Below are 12,737 nucleotides of genomic sequence, written 5' to 3'. Positions count from 1 at the left end.
CACAAAACATACCAATTACTAGAAAATGCAGGATAGCATTAAATACATGTAAGAACCCGAAACAACCACCACTCACTTTAATCAACAAACCTTTCTTCCAATCACTTCACTAAAATAACAATGAGAACCCATAATGAAATAGTGTTCAAGACTGGCTGACCTGCTGCAAAACATAATCTAATCATTCATAATGGATATACTTAAGATAGTTATGGAAATGTGCTAAGCTCAGAAACAACCTTTTTCCCTCCCAAGGATATTCCTTCTGCATATTTTTGCAAAATGTATGCAGGACTGCTAATTTACACCCTATAGCAAATTATTTACGGTCAAGTGGTCACAACCTTGTGCATTGCCATTTTCAAACAGCAATGATTTTGCCTCACAAATATTCCATGAATATTTCATAAGTGCATGGGATCTATACTTACTGCTACCTATCTGATCATGCTAGTTAAAGTGCTTCAGAATGTACCCACATTGCAGCTTGCACATTTTTATTGCAGTAATGCAGTCATTTAATTCCTGCATAACAAGTTTCATTTAAATATATTATGCAAAGCAACAGATAACTAATGAAAGACTAATTTCTGCTATACACATCTTAATATTTCAAGGTCTGATTATGTGCAATTACTAACTGAAAAGCAAGCACATGCACATACTGCTGTCATGAACGTTCCAGTGCTGAAGGGGGAAATGCTACATTCTTACTTACCTAGCATTATCCAACGTTTGTGCAAAAATATCATTTTGTAAAATATTTGGAGGAGATGAGAAAACCCCATGAAAATGCGATAATACAGAATTGCAGACCTGGCGCAATGTCTCAAATTGCATTTTTCTCTCTTCCCTTCTATTCCTCCTTACCACCTGTGCAAAAACTCATCTGTTTTGCAGTCACCATCAAATGCAGACATGCCAATCAAGTTCCATATTTCTCCTGATTTCGATAAAAAATGTGACTAAATGAACAAGGGTTGAAAGTTAATTGTACAGTCATTATTCTTTTAATTCAGTCGTGGAAGATTTAGCACCCGTACTGCTTTCTCTTCACGGTAGCAAGAATTCCAAACAGCAGTGAGCTTTCTGGGCATTCCCAACTGAAGTGTGAAGCTGAGCTGCTTTCATGTACTCTACTCATATTTCTCTAAGCCTCTTAAAAACACGCAGTGAATAGATGCTGTCGTCAGGAGTTTCTGCACATCTGGCTGCCAGCAATAAAATCTCAGAAGTAATAAAAACGAGGACAAGGCATCTTCACACAGTTACTACTGCCTGAGAGGAGGAGGAAAGGGGGGGATTTCTGCAGCTTCTCCTCCTCCTTTCCTCTCCTGTAAAAATGACTAACACCAATGACAGCGTACATAGGTCTCCCCCTCCCAGCAGAACAAGGCAGAAAGACCCCTCTAAAAATAGCAACCATATTCTTCAAATGATAACATGTAGCAATGAGAATTTAACAATAGGTTCTTTGTCTTCACTTTTTGAAAAGCTGCATCATATCTTGCATAAGATAAAAGGCAATTCTGTCCTTTGCCAGTTTAATTTATTCTCCGTAGACAGCTAAAAGTACAGCACACAGCCTACTCTTCATTATTGTTCTATTACTTACTGCACATACTGTGCTCCAAGCATTGAAGCAATGATTTATCACACAGATTTTCAAATTCTCCCCAAATAATTTGCCACTTAAATATACTGTGGGCTCCGAAAGCTCCAAAAGCAGAAACCTGCAGCACATTTTGGATGCTTGCTGCATTCTGTTCACTAATGTTAACAGCATTCAAACCAATCAAGTGCTCTGTACCAGTCTATCTGCTTAGCAAACTATAGGATTGTAGACCTATCACTCCAATACATGTACAGTGCAGCAAGGCAGTGACTTGCCTGCAAGACTATTCATCTAATGGAACACAGTTAAAGGTTTTGTAGTGTGCACAGCAGAGAAAATCTAAAATACAACCATCCATGAATACAAATTATCATTCCACTGCTATTCACTCTTCTTCTGGACCAAACTGAAGCTTATATATGCTATCACTATCATAGGAGAGTGTGCCAATTAATAAGATTTGCCTTATAATATTAAATACTGCATGCTGAAAATCAGATATTCTATCAGCCACTTGGAAACTCCCTATATAAAATAAAATACAGTGGGGGCTATTATGAAAGCCTGTGCACGGAAAGCAATTTTAGCCCCTAAGGAAAAAGGAATAAGCAGGTTTACAGCTAATTAAGGAAGTGCACTGATAGGCTCAAAAGGGAACCCCTGCAGAGCCAAATGAATGACAGCCACAACGCTCAGTGTTTCAGAGTGAATATGGAAAGACGAGGGAAACACAGAAGAAACAGGGATACCCAGACCATGAAAAATAAGGTATTTACACTAAAACATGTTAAATAATACATAACGTCAACATTAATCAGTTAACTGAAAGAACTAAGTTATTGATTTGATTTTCTAGCAGCATGTTTTAGTGAGTCATGCTCATATTTACCAGATGAAGGTTTGTCAAATAAAAAGTGAGCAGGTCTGAAGTATAGTTTGATTTGGCCCTTGTAGAGGATCAACACCATGTTTTAGGTAAGCTTGCATTTTGTCATAATGATACTGAAGCGAGGCAATTTAAATGTTCAATACCATTGCCAATGTTATTAGCATTCCGTACACATGGCATGTAGTTCCATTTTGATAGTGTTCAAACATTCCTTATTAAAAAGTAACCACATATTTTCTTAAAATTCTCCAATAATAAGTTGATCAGATACCTATCTGCAGCAGGAGAGGAGTAGCAGCTGGGACAACTGCAGAGCATGTTAGACTTTGACCATCTTTCTGCTCTGTTTTGCTGCTGCTCTCCCTGAAAGGAGGAGATGTCAGACAATCTCTGGAGGACCCAGGCCCCCTGATTTAAAGCAGTTGGTCTTGACACCTGACTTCGGGGTGGGGTAGAGTGGTTAAGGGGGGGATCACAAGTTTGAGATGAACTAGGGCTAGGGAGTGGGGTGTTGGTGCTGAGTTTTGATGTTTATCTGCTAGTGAGCAGTAATATTGCTTTGTTTATTTTTGGGTATTGCTAAAGTCCCCCCCAAATAAGTTGTATAGGATATTAATGTAGTATAGGATCCCCTCTAATGTAGTATAGGATCCCCTCTTTCTATGGTATAATGTATAATATATACAATTTTCAATATAAATTGCTTGGGGACCCTTGGGTGACAAGTGACAAACAAGTTAAATAAATAAATAAATAGAAAACCGAAGATCTTTTCCATTTTTACATTTTTGTCTGCATATTATGACCACAGAGAAGTCATAGTGATCTAATGTCTACATGAAGTCGATAGTAGAGATCATTGCGCATTGTAGTTTATTGTCTATTTTAATTTTTTAATGTTTTAACTTATCATTGTTAATTACTTTTATCAATAATTTTATTGCTTTACCTCTTTTTTAAAAAAACTGTTCTGGTGGTATGTTGTTGTTTTTTACAATCCCACAGTGAACAAATTTTATGAAATTTAAATAAATATAGATTGAGGTCCAATTTTTAATTGTTTTAAGTTCCCATTAAATCAATAGGACTTTAGTCATGACTAACTTTTCATATAGATTTCAATGGGAACCAAGTGCAACTAGTCTGGCTCCAATCCAAAGTTTCACACTGGGGACTCACGGAAATATTATTGTATTAATATTTATTGTAAGATGTGAATAAATTTAAATATCAAATAGACAACAGATTTAATTATGATCAATTAACAAATATCTGCATACCGCAGGGATGGTTTAAGTGTGGCTCAAGAGATATAGTGTGACTCACAAATAATTCAATGCAATTCCAGGGCAATTTTAGAAAGCAAATCTAACATAGTGTCCTCTTTTTGCCCTCCTTACTCTCCCATTCAAATATTGGCGAATAAGGTAAAACCAAAGAAGGAATGAAAGTAATATATGGAGGATGCAAAGTAGCTGGACTCTGGGGAAGAGAAGCAAGAATATTCTGGCTAGAAGAGAGAGAAAATGGAGCTATGGTACTGTTGGGCAAGAAGAACTGATGATAATAATAATAATAATAATAATAATAATAATAATAATAATAAGAAGAAGAAGAAGAAGAAGAAGAAGAAGAGGAGGAGGAGGAGGAGGAAGAGGAAGAGGAGTTTGGATTTGATATCCCGCTTTACAACTACCAGAAAGTGTCTTAAAGCAGCTAACATTCTCCTTTCGCTTCCTCCCCCACAACAAACACTTTGTGAGGTGAGGCTGAGAGACTTCAAAGAAGTGTGACTAGTCCAAGGTCACCCAGTAGCTGCATGTGGAGGTGCGGAGATGTGAACCCGGTTCACCAGATTACGAGTCTACTGCTCTTAACCACTACACCACAATGGACTTATTGGGGTGGGATGGAAAAATAACATAAAAGTGAAATGCTTTTTGGACAAAGGAGCAACAGCAAGAAGACTCTCATTAGAATTTTTGTACAGGTCTATAAAATTTGGCCAGTCATATCAATCAGTTGTTACCAGAAAGTAAAGACAATTCTTAAAAGCTACCTAAAAATGCATTCTTCCTTTTACATTTTCTGAGGTTACAATTGTCACTAACCTACAAAAATACAATAGAAAGATGGCTGTGTTTACCCAGAGTTAATTAGAAATTGATTTGGTAAGATTAGTGTTCAACTTAACTATTCTACTTCCAAAAGCCACTTTATGATTTTAAAGCTTAACTGTTGTGTTTGAAATTATCCCAACCCTATTGCATGAGATTTTAGATTACACACGTGTATTTAGTTGAATTTCAGGGCACACAGTCCTATTTACATGGAGGTTTTTCTAAGGAACAAAGTTGAGGAAAGAAGACTTTAAATAAGAAACCAGTAGGGGGTTTGTCTAGTGATTTGTTATAAAATTCGGGTCTAAAATATATGTACAGTGGTACCTCGGGTTAAGTACTTAATTTGTTCCGGAGGTCCGTTCTTAACCTGAAACTGTTCTTAACCTGAAGCACCACTTTAGCTAATGGGGCCTCCTGCTGCCGCCGCGCCGCTGGAGCACGATTTCTGTTCTCATCCTGAAGCAAAGTTCTTAACCAGAAGCACTATTTCTGGGTTAGCGGAGTCTGAAGCGTATGTAACCCGAGGTACCACTGTATTGTAAACTGATATACAAAATTATTGAGAAGTCATCCAAGTAGTGAAAACGGATGAAAGTTCACTTGGCCACTTCTGGGCATCAGTATATACTGGTCTAGTACATATATTCATTACTTGTGAGACCAATTCATTTAGTTCAGTGGCAGAGCCCATGATTTGCATGCCAAAAGTTCTACGTTCAATACCTGATATTTTTTAAAAATCAGGTAGCAGGTGATGTGAAAGACTTCTGGTGCAGACAATGAAGAACAACTAATCAATTGAGATTAGATGATATTGGGCTAGGTGGACAAATATTTTGACCAGGTATGGAGCAGATTACTTTGCATCTGATCAAAGTTCCTCCATCAGATGGCTGAAATCCTCATCAGTCACTCAAGAGTTGTTTCTAGATTCAGGTAGGTGGCTATGTTGGTATAATGCAGTCAAAATAAATAAAAAATTAAAAAATTGTCCAGTAGAAGGTATCTGAAGAAGTGTGCATGCACACGAAAGCTTATACCCAGAACAAACTTAGTTGGTCTCTAAGGTGCTACTGGACAATTTTTTAATTTTTTATTTATTTCAAGAGTTGTGTGTGTGTTTTGTTTTGTTGTTTTTTAGTCATTCTGCTAGATCTGGCTCATTACAGTTATCAGCCTGGTGACATGATGTGGATAACCAGGAAGAACATTAATTTTTCTCTGCCCATATCCAGAATTGAATTACTTTGGTTCTGACTTGTGGATCTGGTAACCTCTCTATTAACCACCACTGTTAAAACATCTGTTCCAAAATGGAAAGGCATAGCACAGAAGGGTGTCTACCTAATGCACGGCTTCAGTGGAAGAAATCAAAGCAGAAGGCTCTGGGGCAGAGAAGGGTGGAATGCTTGCCAACAGTTAACACACTTTTGCTTCCTACATATTAGATTTTGTGTAATTGGGCTACTATTGACAAATACTGAATGGTCGGGGCTAACTCTAGAGTCTTCTTTTCCAGTTTACTAGTAAGTCTTGCTCCTTTAGCACCTCCAACTACAGAGACAGAGCTTTGGCTTACACTGCTTTCTCACTGGAAAGGTCTGATGAAGAGGCACTCTATTTCCTATGAACCTTTGCACCTAAGGAACTAGTGACACTAAAAATCTTTATGGAAGTTCTGGGCAACATACAAAGATCAAACAGCAGTTCCATATGCTGATGATACCATCAAAAGTACCTATGCAACAGGATGGACATGCTAGAATGTGCAAGTACATGCCTCTAAGGTGATATACAAATGACTGCTGGTGCAATGGGCACGACCTCAGAGACAAAGCTCAGTCCTGAATTATTGTGTTTGGGGGAAATGGCTATATCTTAGAAGTAAAGCACACATTTTGCATACACAGTGTCCTCGGATCCAGTCTCTGGAAGGAATGGCTAACAGCTCTACCTGAAGCCATGGAGAGCCACTGGGAGTTAGTGTAATGTTTTTCAATATTGGATCCCCAGATATTGTTGCACTATGACTTCCATTGACCCTGGCAACCACTAAGGTGGCTGGGGATGATGGGAGTTGCAGTCCAACATCTGGGGATCAACAGTGGTGAACATTGCTGCAGAATAGAATCATAGAGTTGGAAGAGACCACAAGGGCCATCGAGTCCAACCCCCTGCCAAGCAGGAAACACCATCAGAGCACTCCTGACATATGGTTGTCAAGCCTCTGCTTAAAGACCTCCAAAGAAGGAGACTCCACCACACTCCTTGGCAGTGTTACCATAAAGCACCAATGCTGCAGCAAGCAAAGGCTCCAGCAGCTCAGTCAGCTGCTTGTGGCTGGAAAGCCAGACAGGATGTTTGTGGCTGTTGCCATGGAAACAAAGGGGCAGTCCATTCTGTACTGAGCACCGGATGTTAGCTCAGTGTGTGTGTCATATGACCTGTACTGGAAGTACATGGGTGGAGTTTCTTCTTGCTGTTGTCGAGTGCAGACATGTTTCTCTGTACTGATATGACAGACAGAAATAAAAGATGTAAATAGTTTTCTGTCTGCTTCTTTCCCCTCCCTGGGGGACACCAAAGGGGAGAGAGGATGAACAGTGTGTTCCTCTCACACATCTGAGATGAATCGCCGGGACCTCGCCTGCTTATCAGCAGAGTGGAGACGCGGGGAGGTCGACAGGAATATCTGCCGGTGCCTACGCTGTGGCACATTCCTCTGACCCAGGCAGAATTCCAACAGTGGCAGCCTTCAGATGGTTGCTGTCCATCGGACATCTGGAGGAGAGGCTGGTGAATTGTCCTCCTCTGCTCCATGGAAGCCTGAAGTGTGAGGCTGATTCTCTGCAGCCAGAAGCTGACCAGAAGAAGCTGACAGCCAAGCCGATACTCAAGGTATGAGACTTTTAAGGGCTTAAAAGTGTGAATGCAGAATGATTCATTCTCTGCTTCACGGAAAGCGAGTGTGGGAAAGCAGCTCCAACTTAGAAGAGGCCTGCATACCAGGCATTTTTGTGGTTTCCTGTCCGAGGAAAGGAATGCGCTGTTGCTAGGCAACGTCCTTCAGAAGGCTGTGCCTCAGAGAGGAGGAATGGAAAGTTACTCGAGAGGGCTGGACAGTCAGACTATGCTTCAGAGAGGCGTAAACAAAGTTTGTTATGACTAGGTCCTCACGAACTGCTGGAAGGGACTTTCCAACGCAGCCAGTGTCAGAGTTGCCAGGTGTCCAGAGAGTAAACAAGCCAACTATTGGATTTTAGAGGCTTGTGTTTTAGAGTCAATGCAAGGACTCAAAATGGATGTTAAAAAGGGGGGAGGCTTGCCTTCTCCACCCCTCCTGACCAATGACAATTATTCATCTTGGTCTGTAAAGATGAAGGCCCTGCTGCAGAATCAGAGACTGTTTGGGGTGATTGAGAATCCCATCCCAGCAGCACCAACGCGTGCTTGGGAGTCACAGAATGTGAAGGCTAGAACTGCTATAATTCTGTGAGTCTCAGATGAGCAGCTTGTGCATATACAGCATTTGGACTTTGCGCAAGAGGTTTGGAACGCGCTGCGTACAACGCATCAGAGAGATGCTGGTTCTTCAGCGTTGCTGTATTTTGAGAAGTTGACCAATCTGAGATTAGCGCCTGATGGAGATGTTCAAGCGCACCTGACAGAGATGAAGTTTCTGCGTCAACAGATGGTGGAACGCAATTTCCGTCTACAGGAGGAAATGTTTTGCTTCATGATGATAAACAGCCTGAACCGCACCTACAAGGTTGTTGCCAGTCAGCTTGGTTCGCTACCTGCTCAGGATCTAACCGCGGAAAGGGTGTCTGCCGTCGTCCTGAACGAACACGACAGACTTGCTGCACTGGAAGTGAAAGGACAGATTGAAGCTGTGTCTGAGTCAGAGACAAAGGCACAACAGAGAGTCGTTAACCAAGGAAATGCGAAGTCACACAACCAGAGAGGTACATTGGTAAAACCAGTGGCGGGTAGTTCCAAGGGTGGAACTGAAACAACAGGGGAATGTTATAAGTATAACAACTGTTTGTTTTCTTCTCTGGATGACGCTTTGCTCGCAGCACGCATTGATACTTTAGGGGGAGTATGTTACCATAAAGCACCAATGCTGCAGCAAGCAAAGGCTCCAGCAGCTCAGTCAGCTGCTTGTGGCTGGAAAGCCAGACAGGATGTTTGTGGCTGTTGCCATGGAAACAAAGGGGCAGTCCATTCTGTACTGAGCACCGGATGTTAGCTCAGTGTGTGTGTCATATGACCTGTACTGGAAGTACATGGGTGGAGTTTCTTCTTGCTGTTGTCGAGTGCAGACATGTTTCTCTGTACTGATATGACAGACAGAAATAAAAGATGTAAATAGTTTTCTGTCTGCTTCTTTCCCCTCCCTGGGGGACACCAAAGGGGAGAGAGGATGAACGGTGTGTTCCTCTCACACATCTGAGATGAATCGCCGGGACCTCGCCTGCTTATCAGCAGAGTGGAGACGCGGGGAGGTCGACAGGAATATCTGCCGGTGCCTACGCTGTGGCACATTCCTCTGACCCAGGCAGAATTCCAACAGGCAGCAAATTCCACTGTCGAACAGCTCTTACTGTCAGGAAGTTCTTCCTAATGTTTAGGTGGAATCTTCTTTCTTGTAGTTTGGATCCATTGCTCCGTGTCCGCTTCTCTGGAGCAGCAGAAAACAACTTTTCTCCCTCCTCTATGTGACATCCTTTTATATATTTGAACATGGCTATCATATCACCCCTTAACCTCCTCTTCTCCAGGCTAAACATGCCCAGCTCCCTTAGCCACTCCTCATAAGGCATCGTTTCCAGGCCTTTGACCATTTTGGTTGCCCTAAGAGAATATTAGAGAATATTAGAGAATAGTGAACTAATGGGATCAAAAGTCTAAGGCAATTTTCCATATAAGGTTTCAAATCATCCTTATAATTTGCATGCTTGCAAATGTTTGAGTACGACTCCTTTCCATTTTTTTTTTTTGGGGGGGGGAAGAGGGTGACTCTTCCATGGTCCCAGTGTCCAGTAGTCTCTCAACAGACTGTCACAAGAAACAGTGTTTTTCATAACATCTGAACCAAAAAACTGTTCTTCAGAATTTGAAACCAGGATATGCAAACCACTAGAGAAAAAGTGGGGAAGGGACATGGGCTCTGCAACAATTTGTTCATGTGGTCATCAAGAAACAGAACCTTTGTATTCAACATCTATACTAGTGAGATCTTTGATAGGTCACTCACCTCTCATGATCTGAGTCATAATTGGAATCTTTTAGCAATGTTGGCACCATGGCCCTGACAGAGAGGCATCTGTCATGTAGGCAAGCTGCCAAAGACAGCTTATTAACTGTGAACTGTGGCCTGATATGGCCCTAGTCTTCCTCCTTAAGACCATCTAACTAGTTGAGAGGCCTTAAGAAGAACTATGGATGAAGCAATAAGATTCTGATGAGGGAGATCTTCACCTTCCTGTCTGTCATCTTTGGGCAAGCTATCTTCCTTATGAGAATAGGTTTGTGCTTACTAAGAAGAATATCTGCCATCTACTCTGTTCACCTACCGTAAACAAGCTGATTTGCTTTTGAGGAATGTCACCCAAATGACTTCTTTTCTCCTTTGCCACACTGGAAGTTTCCCTATAGCCAAATTAACTTATTATTTTCACATTCACACCAAGCAGTTAAGAGTATTTGCAGACATTCCACAACATCAAAGCAGCTTAGCTAATAACTATGGGCTCTCAGTAGCAACAGTCAGGTTTTAGCCTATTGTATAGAAGGTTAGCCTTGGTTATGGATTTCCCTAAAAATCAATTAATGTAGATTTCAGAGAAATCTCAGAGGGCTACTCTGGATCAATTTTTTTTTCTTATTGAAGTGAGACAGCCAGCTGAGCTTTATTACATCCTGCACTTTTGCCCTTCCATGAAATATGATGCCAAGACCTGACAACTAAAGTTTCTGGGTTAATTTTTAGATGTGATAACTTAACCATGAGTTACATTTTACCCAATGATTTCAGTCTGGAAAGGAATACCATTTCATTTATATTAAAATAGTATTTTATCTAATTAATAAATTTATAAACTGCTGGATTATTAGCATTTCTAAACAGTGTACATAAAAATTATCCCCAGGAAGTAGGACAATAAAACTATATCATAAAACTGAATGTTAGCTTAAAATGTCTGCTGGAACAAGCCCATAGTCTTTGTCATGCACCTGAAGTTCAGTAAGGAAGGTGCCTGTCTAATCTCAGGAGAGAGTTCCACTCAATGCAAGGCTTAGAATCACAGTCATAGAGATGGAAGTGCCCCAACGGTCATCTAGTCCAACCCCCTGCAATTCAAGAATCACAGCTAAAGAATCCCTGACAGATGGCCTTCCAAACCCTCTCCTTCCAGTGAAGAAGAGTCCATCACCTTCTGAGGTAGTATTTTTCCACTGTTGAGAGGTCTTATTATCAAAAAGTTCTTCCTGATGTTTAGTCAAAATCTCATTTCTTATAATTAGTTTGAGTCCTACCCTCTGGAGCAGCAGAAAAGAAGAATCTTCCACGTCATTTAGCTATTTGAAGATGGCTATCATGTCATCTGTCACCACTTCTAGTGGTCATGAGCCATACATCTGAGCAACGGCAAACCAGCAACAGAGACTCCCCCAAAGTTGACAGTGATCAGGATATCACTGATCGTGGACCCATGTTGTTCAGGGCCTTGTAAATCTACACAAGAACCTTGATCCTGGCCCAAATAACATATGTGGAAACAGTGCAACCTATTAAGAATCATACTTACGTGCTAGTCTGCCCCCATCAATAGTCTAGTCTCAGCATTTTGCACCAAGCGGAGCTTCCACACCAGGTGCAAGCGTAGTCCCACATAGAGCACATTACAGTAAGAAAGCATCAAGGTTTACCAGTGCATGAATCACTGCTGCCAGGCTATCCCTTGTTGGTGACTTGTGGAAGTTAGTTGGTAGTTCATCACACCTCTGGTGACATGCACGCTCATGCCTCTCCCCACAGTTCACTTAGCTGTGAGTAGAGGTTGTGGGTGTTACCATTCAAATGACCTACACATCAATTATATTTCACTTAGGAGCATTGTAACAACTTAAATGGGAGTTGTAATTTTATCTTTGTTTTTATTTTCTCAGATCCTTATACTAAATGAACAAAATTCAAAGTGAGAAGACAGTGTTGAAAATGCTGTGATCACCTGCAACAAATGTTGCCACAATGGGAAGGGGGAGAATATGGTACTTTTCCTACAGCTAAAACATTTGGCGGGGGGAGGAAACAAAAGTAAACACCACTGCAGAAAGAGGCAGCGATTTTTAAACTGTTAGAAATGAAATGAAAAACAAAGTAAGCACCCCTTCCCAGAAACAATTCGGAATGCTTCCCTACCATCATGAATTCATGTCCTTAGGTTGGGCTTTTGCCTGCAGAAAAGAATCACACAAAGCTATAATTGAGGAGAAAGTATAGCTCAGGCCTAATTCTATGCAACACACTCAAATATTAAATCACACTAAGGTGATTTTTCTTTTAAAAAAAATCTTTTTCTTTTAAAAATTTTCTGATTTCTCATGAAAAAATATTGGCAAGGTGACTGGACCACGGGCTCCATCCTGTCTGTCTGTCCTCTATTCTCTTCCAAGTTGACATCCTATCACTGAGTCTATGGTAATGTTACATCTAAGTCATATGCTTCAACAAAATAGCATCTATGATATTGTCACCCTAGTACACCCCCTCCCCCAATTTTTAAGTTCCTAATGTGAAATGTCTCTTTGGTCCTAACTCACCTTTAGCTTGGCTCTTTGACTGGTTTATTCAAGTTACAACCCTTTAGGCAGACTCTGTAGATAAGCAGCCCTGTCCCTCACCTTGGCCCTGAAGCTGTTTGGCACCGCAGCCATGAGTCTTTCCTTCTGCTTGCCACCACTCTTTCTTTCCATGCTCTGCAGCTACACTTTACAACCATTCCCAACAACTGTAGAAAAATCTCCATCTCAGTTTTGCTAACCTTCCAGATTGCTCCACCAGCTAGACCCCCATGTCTGATTACCCTTAAAAGTGCTAGGA

The 12,737-nt window shown here is 40.9% G+C and overlaps 1 protein-coding gene across 24 annotated transcripts in view; it reads right to left on the bottom strand.

Moving 5' to 3' along the window:
* The window catches only part of RIMS2 (regulating synaptic membrane exocytosis 2), a 372,071-nt gene that overhangs the window by 242,160 nt on the left and 117,174 nt on the right, over positions 1–12,737 (bottom strand). For 2 of the 24 annotated variants that reach the window (XM_082235408.1, XM_082235407.1), the window contains exon 1: positions 719–1,295. The exons of 18 other annotated variants lie outside the window; for them this stretch is intronic. In XM_082235408.1, the coding sequence (XP_082091534.1) occupies positions 719–840 (122 nt within the window). In that variant the 5' untranslated portion in view covers positions 841–1,295. Of the gene's footprint in view, positions 1–718; positions 1,296–12,737 lie in introns of those variants that run through there. 4 more of the 24 variants (XM_082235404.1, XM_082235410.1, XM_082235409.1 and 1 more) reach the window with 3 other exon arrangements.

The sequence above is a fragment of the Podarcis vaucheri genome (genome assembly GCF_965113315.1).
Source record: "Podarcis vaucheri genome assembly, chromosome: 8".
NCBI lineage: Eukaryota > Metazoa > Chordata > Lepidosauria > Squamata > Lacertidae > Podarcis > Podarcis vaucheri.
The sequence above is the reverse complement of the archived record's forward strand: the minus strand, read 5'-3'. Positions and strand labels throughout refer to the sequence as shown.